This window comes from Calypte anna, chromosome 4B, assembly GCF_003957555.1.
Source record: "Calypte anna isolate BGI_N300 chromosome 4B, bCalAnn1_v1.p, whole genome shotgun sequence".
In the NCBI taxonomy this organism is placed as follows: Eukaryota; Metazoa; Chordata; class Aves; order Apodiformes; family Trochilidae; genus Calypte; species Calypte anna.
This window is the reverse complement of record NC_044249.1, coordinates 15,155,275-15,177,837: the sequence shown is the minus strand read 5'-3', so window position 1 is coordinate 15,177,837 and position 22,563 is coordinate 15,155,275. Positions and strand designations below refer to the sequence as shown.

Sequence of the window (22,563 nt, the reverse complement as noted above, 5' to 3'; positions counted from 1 at the left end):
GACTTGTGCTAAGTGGTTTGGTGAAGTTAACCAAGAAAAGATACAGCTTTATTTTAAAACTGGCATGCTCTTTCTCTGAAGTTTGGCTTATTTATTGAAGAACAGTGCTTTTTTGAAATTCCAAGCTAACAAGATGTCCATAGATTTTCAGACCTGAAAAGCAGTAGGGTATAAATAGAAACTCAGAAGCTTTATGACGTGAGTGTTTCTTGGGTTTAGATTGAATATAAATTATCAAGGCTCCAGGTACTTTCTAAAGTATATATATGTAAGTATATTTATAAGGCTTCTCCAGATCTTCCCAGGTAAACTGAATGATGGAATGACAATTGTAGTTTAAAGAATAGGAATACTTTGGGCATTGAAAAGGGTTTTAGAAGTTTTGATCTCATTACTCCCTTTTGTTGCTGATTGCTTTTTTTATTATTTTTTTTTTTTTTTTTAAATTTTAATTATTATTCTGCAGGCCACCCAGCAGAAGTAATTCTGATGCATGGTTGCTCACACTTTGACGGGACTGCCTTTCCTAGCAGATGAAGGAGTTAGGCAAGTAATTTACATATTCTCTGTTATAATCTGCAGTTGTGGAGTAAACAGGTGACTGGTATATCATCTCTCAGTGTAATGCACATGCTTCCACTGTGGTCTAGAATCTTGAGACTAACCTAATTTAGTTGAGTTAATAAAATAATAAAACTCATAATAATCTACTCCTGATTCAAGACCGTAAAATGTTAACAGAACATGGCCTTCTTTACTGCCTTACTATACTGTAGGCTTTTATGGAAATATAGAATGTATGAACTCTTACATTATCCTGAGTGCAACCTGACTACTGAGCTGACTGCTTGCTGTCGCTGAAGGAAAGTGGTTTTTACTCTATTTTAATTTTTTTTATGCTTTGTTAATTTTTCTGCCTCACCAGTTGCTGTGCTCTTCTCATGCTGCATTTATTTACAGTCCATTCTTGTGGTTTCCTGTAAATTGGTTTGCAAGAGGAAGCTCTCTTACAGCAGAGACAACCATCAGCTAGACCAGTGAGCTTATACTGGCAAGGGAAGCATAGTGCTAGATGTATATTTTATTCTTCTTGCTTTTCCTTTCCTTGCTTTTTCTTTTTTATCTTATTTTTTGAAGATAAGTAGGACTGCTTTTGACTGAGAGCAAGAGCTGTTCCTCACAATGGCAGAGGCAGACTTCCTCAGACAGTGATCCTACTGGAATGAAATTCAAATGTTGGTTTCTGATGCTTTGATTCTTTTTATTAAGGCCATCTGAGTAAAATCTTATATTAACTTAAGTAACTCCTTTAGAGTTAATTTTTCCCCAGGATAGTTTGGTGCTTCTCACCACTGGTTTCTATGGGACAAATGAAGGTTAGAGTTTTGAAAATTGTATACCCAAGTTCTTTGCAGAACTGAATTTTGTGTTGTAAAGAGTGATAAATTTAAAACTCTTCCACTGACAGACATGTTTATCAAATCCATAAGGGTTTCATGTCTCCTGAGCTCTTTATTTGCAAATTTTAAACACAACTCTTCTGATGAGCTTAACTTTGTAGACCAAACACTAAATTTTAATTCTTCTAAAACTATGAAATGTGTACATGTTTTTCCTTGTTGTTCCTTAGTGGAGCACCAGCCTGTATGAGTGCATGTCTGAAATGGCTGCTGTTCTAACTCTGTGACCACCTTGACAGAGTTGGAAATCACCAAAAAAATCAAAAGGGGATTATGGAAGTTGAAATGAAAAATTCTGTATTTCTGAGTACTTAGAAAAAATTGGGAGATGGCAACATTAGAAAGGTTAGAGTGGAAAACCTGTAATTCAGGAACATGTGTTGGATAAACAAGATGTAATTAAAATGTGACTGTTGAGCCTGAAGACCAGGGTCATACAATTGCTGAGTTTGGAAGGGAAAACCAAGACTTCGGTGTGTCAGAGCAGAAAAAGGGAAAGAGGAAATTATTTTTCCAGTATTACGCACACTCAAGTCCTGTAATTTTGATGGTAGCTTTTTTTACTGAGGGAAGAGATACAGGTTACAAGTATGGTGATGCAGACTTGGGAGAGTATGCTTAGATAGAAGAGAATGGGGGAGAAAAGATGTCTTTAAAGCATTGCATGTTAATGCTTACAGTCTAAATTGGTAACTGATATTGTAGCAGATAAAGCAAGTGAATGTAATACACAAACTGATGACATACAGTCCTGTCAACCTTTTCTGAGTGAAAAATTTGTTAAGCTACTGAGACAACTGGCTATTGATTCTTATTAAATATCATTGGGATTTTGTTGTTGTTGTTGCTTTGCTGATCCTTTAGCTAACAACAGGTGGGTGACATTTATGGTTCCCTTTCCTCTGCCAGCTACCTGTGGAAGGAGTGCAAAGGGGTGGCCTATGGAAAAGCTGAGAATTGCTTTTCTAGCTGACAGTCATGGCCAGCATCTGAAATGCTGTTTCCTTCTGTGCTTTGACTGTTGGGAAGTTTACAAAAATAAAAGATGTTAGATAGAAACATCTTCCTTTTATTTTGGAATACAGATTCATGGCCATTTCCCCCAAAATGTGTGAAGCAAGTTTTACTTGCCATATTGTAGGTTGTGAGTTTTGTCCATCATTCGGAAACTTGCAAGTTGTTTGTCTTGTCAGAACTTTCTAGGCTGGGGTGTTGCTTAATTTCAGACAAGGTCAGTTACTTGAATCCTTTTAATAGCTCCACATAAAAACATGGCATTTATTCAGCCTCAGCTGGTGAATCTTGTCCTGTAGTATTTGTTGCTCTTTCTTTCTGAACCTCTTTGGTTAAATTTTTTTTGTCTTTTTTTAGTTTGCATAGCATCAAACATAGAGGCAGGACTTGCTCTAGAGCCTGTATGTGCTGCATAAGCTTTCAAAATGGCTATTTTAAATTTCTTGGGTTGGAGAGGGAAGGACAAGTTCCAGCTACAGGACAGGAAAAAAGGAGATAAAATTCTGTGCTGCAGTGCCAGGACCTGAAGCACAGGCTCTTCAGAAGCACAGGCAGCACTTCTGAGCTGTATTGTGGCTGATGTGAGAGCTTGAGTATGCTGTAAGAAAAAAAAGAGCACTTTATTTTTCTTCCAAGGGAAAGCACTTGATTGAAAGGTGAGTCGGAAGCAAATGAACACTGGAAAATCCCCTCTGCTTTCTGGCTTGTCATCTGGCAGAGGTTTGAGGTATGCAGGGCTTGATTTATGACCTCCCTGGGAAGCTGGGAAATCTGACAGAGATAGTGCTGCCCACTAACGCTGGGGGAAACAGGAAGTAAAAAAGGAAACCAGTCACAGCCTCGGCGTCCAGATGCACAAGCAGTTGGGGCAGGGTTTCTTTTCCTTTTGTGTGTTGAGCACACAGCAGCTCCAGCAGCCACTTTCAACCTTATAGTGCACAAAACTGGGGAGAAGTGCAGAGATGTTCCTGCCATGCCTGAGAGGGGTCAGACATTATTGATGGCTTTGTCATCACAAAGGAAGCAACCGTTCGGGCAAACTGTCAGCAGAAAAACAATGTGTCGATCAGGCACAGTCACCAGGTCGGTGCATGCTTGTGGTTTGTATTTCTGTCATCTTTTCTCTTTTAGGTAGAGAGCAGACTCATCTAAGAGTAGAATATTGTAGCTGTAAAGAATTGAAGGGGGAAGAGATGAGTCGAGTGTTGTTTGATAATGTTTACCAGAAATGAAAAGCAAGCTGAAGCAAGTTAAACTGAGTAAACTTACTTAGAACAGTGTTTAACAGTTGGGCTTAGTTCTCACTTCCCTTTGTTGTCTAAGATTTATTTGACTTTACAGTGTTTGTACTGTGCTATTAATCCTTTTGAGAGACTGTTGTGAAAGGGGCTGTTAGAAGTATTAAGAAATGGAATGTGTAACCAAAAAAAGAAAAAAAAAAAGTAGGAGAAATATGGAAGAGCATTTCAGAAAAACTGGAGAGCTTAACAAATGAAAAAGAAACCTGAAAATTTTGCAGAAAACAGTTTTAAGAAAAGATGGTAAGTGTTTAGATGGTTGAACTGGAGAACTAGTTTCTGTTCAGAATTGCTGAGATCACATTGGGGAAGCTCTTATTTTACAGTTATGCTGTATGTAATGCTGCCTCATTTTTGGTTAGGCTTTTTGTAAAGACTGAAACTTCAAACTCCCTCCAGATTATATGAGGAATGCATTTGTTTCTGTATTTGATGTGTTAAATGTTATGTTACATGTAATGCTAGATGTAAGTTATATGTGCAGAAGAAATCTAGAATCTTGCTTTCTAGGTTTTACTTCCAAAATAGAATTTAAAGATTAGAAGTTATGAACTATTATGTTATTATGTAGTTTTAAAAGTGCTCAGACATGATTGGCATAGAGATACTTATTACAAATTCAGAAGAGGTTTAATTTTTGTACTGCAACTTTGGAGCCTGTTTTTTGTTTTCAGAGCGACCCAACTGGGCTCTGGGACAGACCATAAATATTATTCTAACAAGTGAGAAATTTTAATACAACTTTTGGCAGCTGTAGTTTCAGACATGAGGGTAATGTGTTTTTACACCCATATACTGCAAGATGGGGAGATGATTATGTTTGCCATATGTTCTGCTAAAGTTAAGCAAGAACTGAAGACTGACGGCTCTTCCAGGATGAAATACTTAGTTGAATCTGCTTGTATTTGCTTTAATTGGGCTGAAAGCCAGTAGCTCTTAAGGCCAACAGGGGTAAGTGTTCTTCTACAATGTATTCCAGATTTTTAATGTGGCAGAATTTTCTTTTTCTCATGTAGTAAAACCATATTGTAAATGTTAGAACTAGAAAAATCTTCAAGAGCATCCATTTTTCCTTCCTCTCACCCCTGTAATAAAGATCCTGTGGTTACATTGTTTTGACAGCTTTCCCCCAGCAGCTTTATGCAAAATAGCATCTAGTGTCATTCCAGGATTGGTTTGTATTGTCAAGAAGAGAAGAAAATCTGTTTGGGACTAGATGCAAAGTTCTGAAATGGATTCTAGAAGCTTATCTCAAAACCTTTCAATCCAAAATACTGAAGCCTTCCTATGTCTTCAATGGGTCTGCAAATGGAAGTGCTCAGGAAGCCTACAAATGTGATGGGGAGTGCTATAAGCCCAGAAGAACAGCCTAGAAACCCAGAAAAAAAACGCAAATCAGGTTCTAAATCTCTTGAACAGTCCCATATATCAGGTGTGCTCTTTAGTTCATACCATATGTACTTTGATGCATGGAGTTCAGCCATGTGTCCTTTTATTCACTTAGCTGGGATGGGGAAATTCTGAGGCTTGGTCTCTATTCTCAGGACTGTTTTCTTTCTTGTGAGTAGTCAAAAGCAAGAAATGAGTGTGGAAAGAGGAAGCAAAACCTGATACTCTGCCCATCCTTCCCCTCAGTTAAACCCTGGAGTCATCACACTGGATTTTTTTTTTTTCCCCCTGCTCGCTCCTCTGCTTCCTTTTTTTTTTTTTTTTTTTTCTCTCTGCCTGATATTCAGGCTTTTCAGGTAGAGGAGAAAGTGCCCCATCCAGGCACACTCTATCGAGCAGTCTGACCAGTCTGCTCCCACATAAAAGCCTCCCACATCACCCAGTCAAATGTTTGCTGTATTGACCTAGGGCAGGACAGCCTTTTCCCCAGTGTTTGTCATTGGCTTCCTGGAAATCTCAGTTTACTGGTTGTTTAGGATAACCTCTCTCAGACATTTAACTCTGCCTCTTCTGATATGTTTTCAACATATGTACATAACAGTTAAACAGTTTTATACCACAGACTAGATGCTCAAGTGCTTTCATGTTCTGTTCTTTGTAGTAAAAGCACAAAAGATTTGAAGACTTGAAACTTGAAACTGTTGTATGGCATGGAGACTAACAAGAAAATGTTAGAAACTAACAAGAAAATGTTAGAAATGAACTAGAAATGTTAGACTAACAACAAAATGTTTCTTGCTAGACCAAGAAAATGAAGATCAGAGTATATTTGTCTGAATAAAGACTTTCCTTTTTTACTTAATCTTTTTTTCTGAATGTAACTAGAAACTAAAAACTAATTTATGATGAAGCTATTTCATGTTTCAATGTTGATCTGCCCTGTTCTTAAAAGAAAAATTTAGCCCTGTATTTGCCTTTGAATTAATGATTCAAGGAAATCCCTCTTTGCAATATTGCAGTGTAATTTGGTGTCAGCATCCAGCTGGTTAACTGTCTCCATTTTCCTCACTTTGAGTTTTTTGCAAGATGTGGAGAAGTAATTTGAAGGTTTGGTGGGGGTTTTTTTGGGGTGTGTGTGTGTGTGTGTGTGTGTGTGTAACTTGTGTTACTATTTTTTAATTTTTAAAAGCTTAAAATATCTGTGTGTACCCCTTTCTTGTACACGTAAACACATTGCTGCTGCTAGAAACTTCATTGTAGAGGCTGAGAAGGAAGGAACTACTCAGCATGGAAATATCTCAGTCAATGAAAACAGTGAGGAAATGGCAGAAGGAAGGATACAGCTGACTACAGCAAAAGGAATTTACCTTTTGGAGGGCAGGAAGGTCCTGAATTAAAACTGGGGACCCATGATGCCATGCAGGGTATGCTATGAGGACCTTTTGAGGGTCTTGGATCCCATCTTCCCTGCTTATGCCTGTTGCATAACACTGGGGATTAATAAATATTGTGATTGTTTCCAGGCTGCCTAGAGAATTTCATTGAGCTTAAACTTGCCTGGTAGAAATTGTTAGTAATGACCACCCCTCCCCATACATACATCATCAGCAAAATGCAAGGATATAAATCCTAAACTGATCCACTGAAGGATCAATTGACTTGCATTTCTGTTTTTCCTAGCACATATAAAATGGCTGTGTGCTCCACTGCTGTAACTAATCCCTCAACAAAACTGCATTGCTTGTTTACTCTAAGTACGGGTACTTTAAATTGCTGGGCTGTAGATTCCTGTACTGAGCTGCCCTGTTGAATTCCACTACTGCCCTTCTGGGGGGAAGGAGAAGGGAACAGGATCCAGTAGATTTCAGTCTTTTACTAAAAGCTATACAGTTCTGAACCATCATTCCATTATCAGAAACTGATGAACTGGAACTTCATTAGTTTGCCTCTTTAACAGACCACTTTATGTCAAGATCAAGCTTCCCATTCAGTTTATGAATGATTTCTTTCCCCTGTTATACAGTAGGAATTTTAGCCTTGTTCTGCTACCCCTTGAAGAAAGAAAGGCCTCAGAATGCTACACAACAACAACAAAAATTACTAAGAAGCTTACTTTCTTGGTAATCTGCTTAAGGTAATAGTAGAAAGGGTGGTAACTGTAAAGATGCTTGCTGGAGCATGGCATTAATATTTTATATATCAGTGAAATGGCAGTCTGCAGCACACATAGAATATCTAGTAGGAGATTACTAAAGGGTTCATTCAGAATATAATGTAAATATAAGGGTTAAGTAGTATTGAACACTGCAGTTATTAAATACAATTGCTGATTACCTCATTAGAAAATTATAGTCTAAATACATGTGTGGCATAAAACTTGGGAGAAGAAACTGATTTTCTTTATAGTCAACTGCCTCATGGTGTTATCTGAGGTATTTTTTAAATGTAAGTACTTTAATAACATTTACTAAGCACTCTTCCATTTTTTCAACAACTGTCAATCACTTTTGAGAGCAGTATAAAAATAAACTGGGACTTTTTGCACCATATTTTTTTGTACATTAGAAACTTCCTGGAATCTATGAACACCCGTCTGTGCTACGTAGTTGGCTGCTGAACTGTGTTAGTTGTTTGGAAAACCTGTTTAAGGAAGCAAGCTTTGTTTCTCAGTACTCATTTCTTAAAGTAAATTTTAAACTGTTTTTAATTATTCTACACTGCAGAAAGATGGCCTCACAAGAGCAGTTCTGGCCGGTCCCAATGAAGGCAATTGGAGCACAAAACCTTCTGACGATGCCTGGAGGTGTGACCAAATCAGGGTATCTTCATAAAAAAGGAGGCACTCAGCTGCAGATCCTAAAGTGTAAGTTGAATGAATAATTAACTAAATTAAATGTTTTAAATGTTTGCCTTTGGGGCCAGTAGCACATTTCATGTTAGCAGACTATTTAATGAATGTATTCTTCCACGTACTTTGCCTGTAATGGATTACAATTTTGCTGGAATATATGTATGAAAGATCCATATTCAATAACTTCCTTTAATTGTTTTGGAACTGTAAGCCTTAGATGATAAATGTTGTGGTTGATTTTCCTTCATTAAGTCTAGTCCTTCACAAGTAAGATTCTAAAGACAGAAACAGATCCCTGAGTGATATATCAATTTCAAATGTTCTTTTCTGAAAGAAATTAGTAATCAGGTTTTTTCCAGTTGGTTACTTTGTGCTGGGAAAGTATCCATATATTCTTCAGCTGCTGTGAAAGCATTAGGCTGTACTTAAAAGTAGTGAATGCTTCTGGAATCAGTCTGTTTATGTTGAGAAAACTTAAGATCTTGGGTTTATTTATATGCTATTCATTTGCTGTCCCTGTTTATAACCGAACTCTACCTATAGCTAAGGACAAAGATTACTGCTTTTAAAGGGGAAGTAATGTTGGCCCCATTACAAAAAAAGAAAATAAAACTTATTTTGTTGTCAGCTTTCTGTACTTGAGTTGAAAGAAGAGAGGGAGATACCATCATAGTTTGGGGATGGATATAAATATGTATTTGTAGCCTGTGGCTAACTTTCTCCCATTTTGTTTTAAGTTGCATTCTCACATCAGCTTATTCCTCTACTAAGGGAGAACAGGTGGAGGTCATGACTGCATTCTCTTGGGCTTTTTTTTTAAATTAGCAGATCAGCTACCTCAAATGAGGGAAGCAAATACTGCCCTTAGTCCTGGAGCTCTGAATGGACTGCATTACCATGTGGCTGGTCACTAACAAGCTGTCACTTAACTAGTTTGTTCTTGTTTATAATCATTAATAAGATTACTAAAATTTTAAACAATAATTATACCAATCTCACTTCTTTATCTTTTCAGGGCCGTTGAGATTTGTAATTATCCATGAGGGATGTATTTACTATTTTAAGAGCAGCACTTCTGCATCTCCACAGGGTGCATTTTCTCTGAATGGTTATAACAGGTGAGTTCCAAAGAACTTAACACCCAAACTCCTTTAACTTAAAGCAGAGGGATGAGATTTTAGTTTCAAACTAAATTTAACTCATCAGCATCAGTTGGGTTAAGTACTGATCTTGGATTCCAAGGGATGTATCCCTTTCAAATTGTCTATATAATGTTTTCTGTGCTTTGCAAGTGCCTTCATCTTTTGTAATTTAACCAGGAGAGCTGTTAAAACTGCAATAGGTTTACGTTTGCTACTGACTTGATACAGACTTTTTACATGGCGATACATATGAAATCTTTCAAATGATCTTTGTTCTCTAGTGATTTCAGTTATCATAAAACCAGAAAGGAATATTTATGGAGTTACTGATTCAGTAGCACTAATTAGTGTCAAAACTGAATCAGCTACAGGAGTGACAAATGAGATGCATGTGCAAAATGTCTGACTCATTTCACTATATGTCATAAACCTTAATATTTGCTTTTTGAATTGAAAACAAAAATACCTGGCTTTCAAGTTAACCAGTACTATCAGATTCTGAGTATACCATACCTATAAGGCCTAGTAATAGAAGTCTAACATAACTTTAGGATCTTGCTTTTGCATTTGATACTAAGAAAGGACTAATGAGAGAGAATGTGGAGAAAAATCACAATATTGGTCCTAGTCACTGCAATTTTCTTGTATTTTTAAATATGTATATTTTTGTACTGCATAATGTTCTTAGACTTTTAGAGTAAGGAGGGAGCTTTTTTTAAAATGTAAGAGCTTTCTAACTGACCACAATGGCAGCATATTTTATGGGAATTAAGTTGTAAATATGGCTGCTAATTAAGATGTCAAGATTATTTTGTGTAAGAAACCTATACTGTAACTTGGCCCTAACACTACCTTCTGTAATTGCATTAATATGGAAAATACTGTGCAATTCATAGATGCTAGGGACTGTCTCTTTGGTTTTTACATGGCTGCATTCTAGCAGTCCTGTAGAGACCTTGGTTGGAACTGGGATCAGGTCTTGGTTAGTATTAGACACAGGCATAGGCATCAGTGAAAAATAACTTGAAATGAAGAAATCTGTTAGAATGGGTAGCTGCATAAAGTTGTGTGAAAACAAGTCACTGAGGTTTCCCTGCACTTCTGTGTTGCAGTTTTGATTCAGTAGTCTTTATGTGTTAATTGTGGACAGGAGATGAAAAAGCTCTGGGTTTACCAGGGATTCCAAACACAGAGTGATGCCTATCACTAGTTTGCCTCCCAGCTGTACTGCAGGTAGCTCCAATATTAACATCCTTATTAGCCTCACACTAATGAAATGCCTCAGTTCCTTTTGTGGATTTGTTTTGGTCTGGGAAGACACAGAAAACTACAGCCTCCAGGATTGTAGGGCTGGAGTTCTAAAAAAGATGCAATCTCTAATTCTAAAATCATTTTGCCGTTGACATTGTTCTTAATAGCAGCTTCAGGGTGTTGATTAGAAATGTTTTTTTTTAAAACAATGTTATGTTGATTAGTCAAATGCCCATGTGAATCTTTTCTTCTATGCTTACAAACTATCTTCCCTAAACTTTAAGGACTTATGGAAGTACTGTATTATCTGAGGAAACTGAGTTTTAAACATTGAAGCATAAGAAAGCAAACCCTAATTATGACTGTGAAAACTTTAATCACATTCCTCTATGGCTTATGCTAAATAAATCTTAGAAATGTTACTTTCCTATTACCCACAATCTTAGGATTTTGGTCTTGTCATTTGTTCCAAAGCCTTATAGCAAGTATTTACAATCAAATATTTGTGTGTATAAGGAATTTCCTCATTTGAGAATTCTTTGGGGTAAATATAGAAAGAAACAAACATCTCTAATGCAGCTTGTGGAAGAGGTTGAGTTTTGCTTGGTTTAAGATAAACCATCTTGCACTTCTTATGTTATGAGAGAAAGATTTGAAAAGTTAACTTTAATATTAGTTCTCTTTTATTTTAATGGAAAAGTTGTTTCTTGTTTTCTCCTCTGTGCCTTTCTGAAATAAGGGTCATGGGCATGCTAAATGCTCCTTACCATCATTTGAAGCTTGTGAATCAATGCAATTCATTAAAACTATTGAACAGGTCAAAACATCCATTTATAAGACTGGCAAGTCATTAAATAGTGCTCTTTCTCCCCTTCCATTGTTCTTTCTGCCATGTTAATGGAGAAGAACTACAAATGCACATATGGGGATTTTTGGACCTTTTCCTGGGCTAGGGGGTTATTTTCTAAAGCAAACTTGGCTGCTAAAGCTGCATTCTATCAATGTTTTATGACCTGCATAGCAGAATTAACTTTATAGATTAAGGTTTTTGTGTATTGGTTGTTCTGTTTCTTAGGGTTATGCGGGCAGCTGAGGAGACAACATCAAGCAATGTGTTTCCTTTCAAGTTAGTTCACATTAGCAAGAAGCACAGGACGTGGTTCTTTTCAGCTTCTTCTGAAGATGAAAGAAAGGTAACTTTCTTATTCTTTCACCGTATCATTTTCCTGGAAGCAGGAAGTGAATCTTGGACTTCCCTAAAATCTAAATGAACCTGGTACAGCTGTCACTGACACTTGTATACTTTGGGCTCCTCAGAGAATCATCTGAAAGTTTAACTACTAAGTTAGTGTTTGTTGAAGTTGTGATTTGGAGAGGCTGGAAGTGTGATGTACTAGATTGTATAGTTTTCTCCATATTCTTAATTTGTTTTTAGCCAAGGAACAAATATTTTTATATTACACCTCTGATAAAGTATGAAAGCTGTTCCGTGAAACCTCTCACTCACATACTATGAGCAAGTACCTGGCTTTTGAAATAACTCAAAGTTGGCAAACTGAAGCTTTAATATTTTGATTCTTGTAGCATTTTAGATAGTCAAAACATTTGACTGTTAAGTCCTTTCAATATAGAGTCATGGATAAATACTATTTCAAGGTAGGTTCTATACACAGTTAATCTGTTCCTCTGGATACTGTGCATCTTTGTATAAAGATGCAAAATGCTTTAAAGATGAATGTGTTGAATGTTGTGTTTTTATTCTTATTTAGAATTGGATGCTCTCCTTGAGGAGGGAAATTGATCACTACCATGAGAAGAAAGAAACAGTAACAGAATTCAGGTATAAACCCTTAACCTTTTTTTACTTTTTATCCCCTTTGCACTAGCTCTCAACAGTGGTGTTTTAGACTCTGCACCAACAAGTAATTTGCCATTAAATAAAAATAGGTGGAATAAGACTGAAGAATGAAAGACCTTTTTTAATATATAAAGGAGACTGAGACCAAAATACTTCTACTAAGAGAATTTTAAATGTCAGTGTTGTGTAAAAGATATAAAAACTTTAAAAAGACAGCAACAACATGTCTGGCTGCTAATTGGGAAACAGGAATAGGTTGCTTCTGCTTTTCCAGCATTATGTTCCTGCAAATGGACATGTCCCAAGTTTCATAGCACAGTGATGCTGAAGATGCTCTTGTCTTTTCCTTTTTTCAGTGACTCTGGTTCTGATGCAGACAGTTTCTATGGCTCAGTAGAACGTCCCATTGATATCAAGTATTCTCATCATTCAGCAGATAATGAAGGTAAAATATTTAGACACTAATATATAAGATTTATTTGCTTTGTATTTCCTCTGGATTCTGCACAAACTATTCCTGTAACTTAAGCAAATTGATCCAATTTGCAACTATAAATTCTTTTTTTACAAGGTGTGTAGCTGTATTTTAAAATCCAAAACAAATATTCTGTGCTATAAGCCATTATTAAAAATAAATGGTAACTGCAGAAATTCAGACCTTGCAAGGAGTTGTCTCACACCCTAATAATACTATTTAAGATTTTTTGTGACTGAATGTTGGAGAGTTTGTAGATCTAACAAAAAAGGACAAAACTTTGGAGTATATCCTTAGGTTATAGTGTAGAAGTGTGGTCTTCATTATGATAATTGAATTATTGTTGTTAATTGAATAGAAATCTAATAATAGGATATTAGTCATTTAAAGTATGTGATGAAAACATGGGGCAACAAAGCAGTAAAAAATTGTAGAGCAATTTTTTGCCTCCTATGATGGTCACCTCCTGTCTAGACTGTGAAATTAATGCACCTGTCTAAGAATACAAGCAATCACCCAGATTAGGATGTTGTTGTAGTCTGTTTAGTCTGAAACAAAACTGATCATCCCTCCAGTTCAAGAAGATCTCACATTCCTGTATGGAATGCACACAATAACGTTCTTCAATGAATTTCAAACTGAATAAGTTTTTCAAGGAAGACTCTGAAAATCCCATTAGCATAGCCTTTTTTATATAAAGTTTGATATCTGTAGTAGTTGTTTTACAGCCAACAGTTTAGGCTGAGCATATTTATTAATTAGAAGTGGGGATGCTGCAGAGAGCCTGTGGGGTATTCACTGCCTGTTTCAGCAGGTGACTTCCTAGTTAAGAAATGTGTTAGTAAATTCCAACATGAGAAGCCTTGCCTCAAGGTTCAACAGTTTCTTTACTGGGGTGTTTCCCATCAGCCCTTTCAGATTTCTAATGGCAGGGTTGATTGGAGCTAGTACTCTCATTTCCTGTCAGGAAATTCCTGCCGATTCTTCCTGAGGACAAAAATACAGGAGTGAGTCTTGAGGAAATCTGGTTCAGTTGTTGCACAACAGAGAAAAGAGACTCATCAGCATTTTGTGTAGGGTTGTATTTTAATATTTGTGTGCTTATAGGAGGGAAAGGCTCCATGCAGTATGAACTTTGTTAAGAGGTCTTGTTAAGTGGAGTTCAAACTAGGAAAATTACAAGAGCTAACTGATTTTTATCAGGTACTCTTTTTCTAATGCATTCTGCTGGGGAAATACTGCATATTGTTCTTCAGGCTCCTGCAACAGTGCTGAGAAATTACTGCCTAGAAGCAACATGTTCTTCATGTCTTGATTAATTTGATTTACAGATAAACGCAACATTTAAACCACTTAAACCATTCACTGAGGTTCATCTTTTTGTTGCCAGAGCATGGCAAAAGAACTAATTGTTTTGTAGATCACTCGGCTTGCTTAGATTTCTATATTGTAAAATCATCAATGTTTCTGTTAGCATTAGGCTTGAGTGAATGTTTAGGGTTTTTTCACACTGGTTTTGCCAGAGCATCCATGTCTTTGCAACTGATTTGAATTTTTCTGATAAAGGCTACCACACTATTAAGTGTCGCTGGAAAATAAAATTTAACTTCAGATGGAAAAAATGAGATGTGCACAGTGTAGCTCATCTTCCACTGTTCTAAATGATGGCTTTCTTAATTGATATGAACATTTAAGGAAAGTTATTCTAGATAGCAGAGAGGTGAGCCAACATTTCTAGATTTTTTTTTCATGTCTCTAAAAACCAACAAAAAACCCCTTAAATATATTGATTAAAAAAGCAATATACTGCTCAATACCAATTCTTTATTCCAGGAGTGCTTACCACAGTCTGATTCACTGATGTTTTTTATCTACAGATTATGACCAGGAGGAAGAGGAGGAGTCATATTTGCAGCCAGATACTTCTGACATAATGAAAGATGGTATGGGATTTCTTTCAGTCCCTTCACAAAAGGCCCCATGAAAGGTCACTAAGGGGCAATATTAATGAGGAATTCCAGGTTATTGTTTTGGCTTGGTCTTATCTTAAGCATTGCAGGTGGTAAAATAAATTAAGTAATGCAGAGATACTTAATCTTAAGAGGTATTTTTAGGGTCAAAAGATCCTAGTAACTGCAATAACAAGTTACAGAAAGTGTTGCATGCCTTTAAGCATGAGTTTTCTTGCAAGCCTCCTGCCCTGGAAGGATATGTATCTGGTCATCAGTCTAGAGGAGGGGTAATGTTCTTAATGAACTCTCTTCTTCTTTTTTGCAAAGGGAAAATTCCTTGTAAAGTCACAGTAAGACGTGCCCAAATAAAAATGGCTGAAGTTTAGTACACACAACATACAGAACTATGCTTAAGCTTAAATGTTTACCTAGCATTTTCGTTTGGGTACTATCAGACCAGATGCCAAAGAAATATCTTAAATCACATAAAAAAGAAATTTGAAAAGTCTTGTTTCTTGACATACTGTACTTCCTCTCAGTGTGTCGTGTTTTTTGGATGTGTTCTTTCTGCAGATATGGTCCTGCCCCCAGCCTACCCACCTCCACCAGTGCCTCACATCAGAAAATCTGCCTACCAAGAGTCAAGGGCAAATTCCTTTGCTGGCAAACCATGTGTGCCAGTACCACCACCTCCTCCAAAAAGAAGCTTACCTGATATCAAACTAGAGGATCTTTTAAATGCAAGAGAACCCCAACTGCAGTGCCGAGCTGAACCTAATATAAAGAGTCAACCATCAAGCCGGAGACTGAGTGAACAGCTACCCCCTGTGCCCCCTCTACCTCTTTTCAAAAAACCTGTGTGTGTCAAAGAATCTCACTCATTGCCTCCAGAGCCTCTGCCTCTAGCTCAAGTTCTTGCTACTCCAGAAGGATGCGAGAAGCTAAAAACCTTAAATCTTTCAGCACGGACTCCACCTCCACTACCAAGCAGTAAACCCAAGCTGTCACAGCTTACTGAAAAACCAGTAGAGCCCAAAGTGCCAAGAGAACATGGTAAACCTGGACTGTTTGTGCCACCAGTGCTCCCAAAGCCACCTGTGCCAAGCCACCAGCCCCCTGTCATCAAACCTAGATCAGAGAAGTCTTCATGTCCCCAGTTACAGTAAGTATGAAAATACAATGCAGTACTAAATTTTTCTATTGTGTATTAGTTAACTCATTGACAGCCATTTGTCTTGGATTCATATCAGTATCTGTTTCTATTCCCTGTACCTTCCCTCTCCTCACAGCATTGTGCTTTTTTGCCTATGTATTTCTTATTTGAAAGTTTCACAATCAGTTTAGCTTCTGTAAAGTTATAGAACAAAATAGAACACTAAACTTAAAAAAAATTTACACACAAATTTTGTAGTTCATTAGTTTTTGGGTCTGTCTTAAAGTCTTAAAAGCCTTTGATTAGAATAAGAAGCCTTTATTTCAGAATCTCAATGAATTGCAAAAACAACTTGAGATTGATGTGGAGATGGAAAATGTGTTTATTTTTATATTAAGATCAGATCTAGTAAGAGATCTGGAGCTAGACATGCTGGTGAATCAGATGAAGGTTTTTTGTCCATTGGATTATTCAGTAGCTCTGAAGGACAAGTAATAAGCTCTCTCACAACAGTATAAAGAACACACCTGAAATACTGGAGTGATTCCAGTGGAAGGCCACCATGATATTTGGGCTGTAGTGCATGATATTTGAGAGGAGGTTGAGAGAACCTGATTCATGCAACCTTTGGGAAGGCTCATCACTGCTGTCTACAGAGCAAGACCTCAGAGGTCTGCAGTGATAGGATAAGAGGCAACAGGAAGAACAAAGTGGGAAAATACACCTGGATATTAGGAAAAACTTTTCACCCTGTGGATGTTGAAACACCAGAACAAGCTTCTGTGGAATCTCCATCTTTGCAGATACTCAAAACTTGACTGAACACAGCTTCCTGAGCTACCTGATATAGTTGGAACTGTTTTGTGTGAGAGCTTGGACTAAATGATATCTAAAGGTCCCTTTCAATTTAAATTAATCTGTGATTTGGGAAGTAAACTCAAACTTGCTCTTCAGTTCTAGTTTTATTAACCCTTCAGGGCTTTGTGTATAGTTTTCTGTTTTCCCGAGGGAGATGTCCTTCAGTTTTTGTTCTGTTTCTGCCAGGAGATCACCACCAGATGGACAGAGTTTTAGGAGCTTCTCATTTGAAAAACCAGCACTACCCTCCAAGCCAAACCAACCTGATGATGATTCTGATGATGACTATGAAAAAGTAAGACTAAGCAAACCATTCATGGTGTGTGCTTTTGGGAACCTTAAGTAATTATTTCAGGAAAAACAATCTTTCGGGGTGTTTGTGGGGGTTTTTTGTTTTGTTTTGTTTTGGTTTTTATTATTTTTTACATTTTTTTCTTCTTGAGCTTTAAGGAATGCCTTGATAAATTCTGGATTTTAATATTGGATGTAAAGGAGGAAGAAGCATAAAATATAGATCAAATCACCGCTATTAATTTCAGATACTGATGGTTGTACCTTGTTTGCTTAAGTTGCTAACATTTTGAGTTGTGATTGACTGGCACAGTGTTTTATTTTCTTTGTATTTTTACAGGTTGGGCTGCCTGCTTCAATATTTCTTAATACCTGTGAATCCTTCGAAGTTGAAAGGTAGATTGTGACTTTAAGATAGTTCGTTAGAAGTTCTGAAAAAAACTGTGATGAGCAGTAGCATAAAGATCATTTTCATAGGAACAATTTGTGTTTAAAACAAAACAAAAGTATTTACATTCCTTTAACATGGAAATCACTTTTTAGGGAGTTAGTTTAGTGTTCTGTATCAATTGAAAATGCATACTACTTGCAAAGTGATGGTGTTCCATCTGGAGAAAGTTGGTCTGCTGGGCTTCTAGAGGGGACATCTGTGCTGTATTGCTGGCTCAGATGCTAGAACAGTGAAATTCTTTCAGCTCTGATGTATTATGAATTATTACAACTGAAATAGATTTGTAATAAGAATTTTAAGAATCTGGGGATTTTACTTAGCTGACGCATAAACTGCTAATATATGTAATTGTTATTTTTAGGACATTTAAAGCTAGCAGCCCACAGGGACAACCACAAAATGGATTGTACTGTATTAGGAACTCATCTACTAAGCCTGGAAAGGTAAATTGCAATTGCTGAACCTACCCACCCCCATACCTGTTTGATTTAGAGACACTGTATCTTATATATGATAAGTACTTAAGAAATGAGATATGCTCTTTCTTTAAATCAATGAAATCTGAGACAATCACTAGCATAACTTCAGTTAGGCTGGTTTGCAACTAATTACTTAAAAATACGCTGACTTGAGCTTATTGGTGTAGACTGAATAGGTTGCATTTTTCTTCTTCCAGGTATTGGTTGTATGGGATGAATCTGCGGAGAAAGTGAGAAACTACAGAATCTTTGAAAAGGTTAGCTGCATTCTGTGCATTTGTACATATGTGCATGTATGTGTGTATAAATTCCATGTGTATATGTGTGTGTGTGTGTAAAGTGTGCATGTATGTGTGTATGAATTCCATGTGTATATGTGTGTGTGTGTGTGTAAAGTGTGCATGTATGTGTGTATGAATTCCATGTGTATATGTGTGTGTATGTGTAAAGTGTGCATGTGTATAGGTATATTTCAGAACAAAGTCTAAGCTTCTTCCCATTCCTAAAAGTAAAAATGAGCTGATATACAAATATCTGTTCTCAGGAAGAGCTGAGCACTCAGAACCAGGCTTTGTAGTTGCTGTGTCATGCTGTATTGTGCAAAAGACAAACTAGTTCTAAAGTGTTCACATCTAATTTTCAGGTCCTAAAGGAAGGAATATTTAAGTCCTGAGTTTAATTTGGATTTATTTGTGTGTGACTAGTTTGCAAAGCAGTAGCTTGTTTGAAAGATTATCTTAGTTACGATAATGGTTGAGGTGTTTTCCCTTCCTTAAAAACAGTTGGAAAAATTACGTTAATGATTGCATATGTTTTTGTTCTACAACAGGATTGCAAGTTTTACCTTGATTCAGATATCATGTTTTTGAACATGGGAAGTTTGGTTGAATACTACAGCACTCACATCTTACCTAGTCATGACAGCCTGATTCTTCGATGTCCTTATGGTTACTCTAAGCCCAGGTGACATGATTGGCACTTTAGGACGAGTGGGTTCCCTACTGCCCTTGAATTAAATGTGGACTCCTGCCATTGTTGGCCATCTCATTGTTTGCACAAAGAAAATGACTCTTGTTTCAATCATTTATTCTCTAATGAACTGTATATAGACTCTACTTTATGAACTCTTGGTAAAACCTTACAGTCCAGATCAGTGGATTTTACCATCTTTTCCGTTTAAAAGATCTGAACTGATTATGCTGTGAAAAGCTCTCCATGATACCTATACCTTTTATAAAACTGCTGCTATTACTAATCTTCTGGGAGTGTGGAAGATGGATATGAACAAAGACATGGTCTGAATACAATCAGTACAGGAAAGGGAAACTTCTGAAAATGTATCAGAATTCACTTGTGGCAGGGAATACTCTGACTTGAAGGCATTACTTCTTAAGTCAGCACTGGTGCTCAACTGAGGCTTTTATATTACTTGTGTAATTGACTTGTAAATAATAAAGACTTCTGTGCAAATAATTTGGTTTACTATAGGTAAAGGTGATTAGGAAATATGGCTTTTTTAAAGCCACTTCATACATAAATGTAACTTCTCATTACAGTAATCAAGGTACTATCCAAGTACTACAGTTGTGCAATCCCACATTTTACTGAATGATGTGCACTTCAGATAGGCTTGAAATAATGTTTATTTGGCTTTCATGAGAGTTCCATTACTTGGTTCTGAACTGGAAGGGTATTTCTAATGGGTATATGAAAAGAGAAGAGACTACATAAGATGTAGGAGGACGGGAGGGAGTCTTTTGAATACCCTAAATTCTGACTAGCAGTTTTCTCACACTGCCATTATCAAAGGTTCTTTAAAACAGACTGCACAAAAACCCTTGAAGCTGTCAGTGTGATGCTATGACCACTCCATAGATTTTTATTGTCAGTCTCTTAGGCTCAGGTCATCAGCCCATTGTGTTCTCTTCTAGGGTAAAACAAACTGTTCTAGTCTATTTTTGCAGTCCAGCCAGAAATTTTTATTTTTAAAATCACTACTCAGTTTGTAGTTGCATACAAAGGAAAATCTGTTTTTAACATATTATCAGAACTGTCAGACTGTCAGTGATAGGCATGAGCAGGGTGCTTGTAATAGTTGTTCCCTAATATTTTTGAGACTGGTATCTTAAAGCCAAGGGCTTTATTTATGCCAAAATTACTGTATTCCTAAATTTTAATAAGGAGGATACTCTTATTTGAATGACCAGTTCAGTAACTTTGTTGGTTCTAAAGTACTGTTATAATGGTCTCATATCTCTAATACAGGACATGTAATAATAATTTGAAGAAAAAAAATCCTGTCACTCCTAAAACAGGGGAAGGTATCTAGTTACTGTCAGTCTGAATCTGTACCCACAAACTCCACTTTTTCTGCTACCTTTTTGAAGTTTACATGTCAGTTTTAATCTTGTTACAGTTTGATGGTTACAACTTCAAAAACATAAACAAAACCAGTGCAGAATAAGAATTTTCTATTTATGAAAACAGTAAACCAGGATTTAATCCCTAAGGGATTTTCATTAATAAAAAGATTAACATTAGGACCATGCATAGGATGAATCTCAGAGAAAAGAACCTCTGCCTCTGTGCAAGAGACACAGACATACACAGTATTAGTGTTTTGATCTCTGTTCCCGCTGTAATAGGTTTTATGTGTATAAATAATATGCAGTACTTAAATTCCAGATTCTGTTGTACATTGCATATTTTAAGTTTCTAATTTCTTGTACTTGAAATTAATATCCCTGTGGTACACTATGCTGATACAATCCACTCTAAAAGCTCAGCCAACAAAGCATTTAAAAATATGTTTGGCATATAAATATATGTGTATCAAAGCAAGTTCTAGTTTCTTGCAGTATTTACTGTTTATGGAGTAAATTTTTCTCTGTCTGGGAATGACTGCATTGTTGTGTCATGAAAATCATATTTAAAATATGCTATCTTTTGGGCCCTGTTCAGATGTTTTAATTTCTTTTGCATCCATATACTCTTAAGGTTTTTAAACTGTACTTATGTAATCCAATACATGTAAAACATTAATAACATCTTTACCTGTGTAATGCAAGTTTTGCAAATATGTAATTTTTTTTATTATTTTCCTTTTTTATATAAATGTATATATTTCTGAAGTGGATAAAGTTTCAGTGCCAGTTTACCTAATTCCGTGCAGTCATCTTTTACTTCATGGGTATGTGTTTTAATTTTTTTGTTTGTGGTTCTATTAAATAGTGCTTGATTCTTCTGTGGTCAGAAATATTAGTTATCAGCACCATTAAGAAACAAATCTTCATGTAACTAACACCATCAGAAATTTGACATCCTGGTCAGCAGACAGTGTGGCTAGGAGATGGAAATTACCCATATTCCATTTACTCAAAGCTTCCAGAGTGCAGGGTTGAGTACTGAGGCATTAATTTTATTTATGGACACAAAATACAACTATGACCACAGTGAAAAGAGCATTTGAGAGGAACAGGAATGCTTGAGCAAGAAAGCCAATTTTCCAAAGGTTTTCAGAAGGTTGCCTGGAAAAGCAGACCCTTCCCATTTTCCCAGTACCTCATAACCCTTCTGCTCAGAAAGGTTGGTGTAACCTGGTAGCTCTACACCTACAGGTTAGTACAAGTACAGCAGGCTTACAACCTCACAGATATCTTTGACATCTTCAGAATTTCAGGTAGGGAGGTACAGGTAAGGATGTGCTACATAATTCCCTCATCCCACCAGAAACAGGTAGTAGCAGAAGGGTTTCAAACAAATCCAGAGTCACATGCACTTTCTTCCACATCATCTTCCAGTGCTGTTTAACATCTCTGTCAGTAACATGGACAATGGCATTGAGGGCACCCTCAGAAAGTTTGCTGATGGCACCAAGATGTGTGGCACGGATCCCCTTGAGGGAAGGGATGTTATCCAGAGGGACCTTGGAAGGCTTCAGAAATGGGCCAGTGCAAACTGCATGAACTTCAACAAGTCCAAATGCAAAGTTCTGTATCTGGATCAAGCCAGTCCCAGGAACAAATACAAGCTGAATGACATGGGGGTTTTGATTGATGAGAAGCTCAACATGAGCCAGCAGTGCCCTCATGCAGCTCAGAAGGTCAATCATATCCCAGGATGCATCAAGAAGAGTGTGACAGGAAGAGGTAATTTTCCCCCTCTGCTCTGCTCTTGTGAGACCCCACCTCTAATACTGTATCCAGTTCTGGTGTCCCCACCATAAGAAGGACATAGGTCTGTTGGAATGAGTCCAATGGAGGGCCGCAACGATTATCTAGAGGCTGGAGCACCTATGGTATGATGAGAGGCTGAGGGAGCTGGGATTGTTCAGCCTGAGGAAGAGAAAACTCCAGGGGGACCACATAACTGCCTTCCAATACCTGAAGGGAACCTACAGGAAGGCTGGAAAGGGACTTTTTATAAGTGACCAGTGATAGGACAAGGGGAAATGGTTTTAAACTGAAGGAGAATAGGTTTAGACTAGATCTTAGGAAGAAGCTCTTCAGTATGAGGGTGGTGAGACTCTGGAATTGATTGCCCAGGGAAGTTGTGGATGCCTCCTCCCAGGAGATGTTTAAGGCCAGGTTGCATGAGGCTTTGAGCAAACTTGTCTAGTTGAGAGTTGCCTCTGCCCATAGT

The 22,563-nt window shown here is 37.1% G+C and overlaps 1 protein-coding gene across 1 annotated transcript; it reads left to right on the top strand.

The window, feature by feature from the left end:
• Positions 1-3,452: 3,452 nt before the first annotated feature.
• On the top strand, positions 3,453-21,067 carry SH3BP2 (SH3 domain binding protein 2). Its single transcript, XM_030450840.1, has 13 exons — positions 3,453-3,557; positions 7,885-8,024; positions 9,028-9,130; positions 11,481-11,598; positions 12,175-12,245; positions 12,620-12,708; positions 14,616-14,681; positions 15,264-15,852; positions 16,888-16,996; positions 17,333-17,388; positions 17,805-17,886; positions 18,120-18,179; positions 18,752-21,067. The coding sequence occupies exons 1-13, from the start codon at positions 3,475-3,477 to the stop codon at positions 18,887-18,889; spliced, it is 1,704 nt and encodes a 567-aa protein (XP_030306700.1). The 5' UTR covers positions 3,453-3,474; the 3' UTR covers positions 18,890-21,067.
• The last annotated feature ends 1,496 nt before the right edge of the window (positions 21,068-22,563 follow it).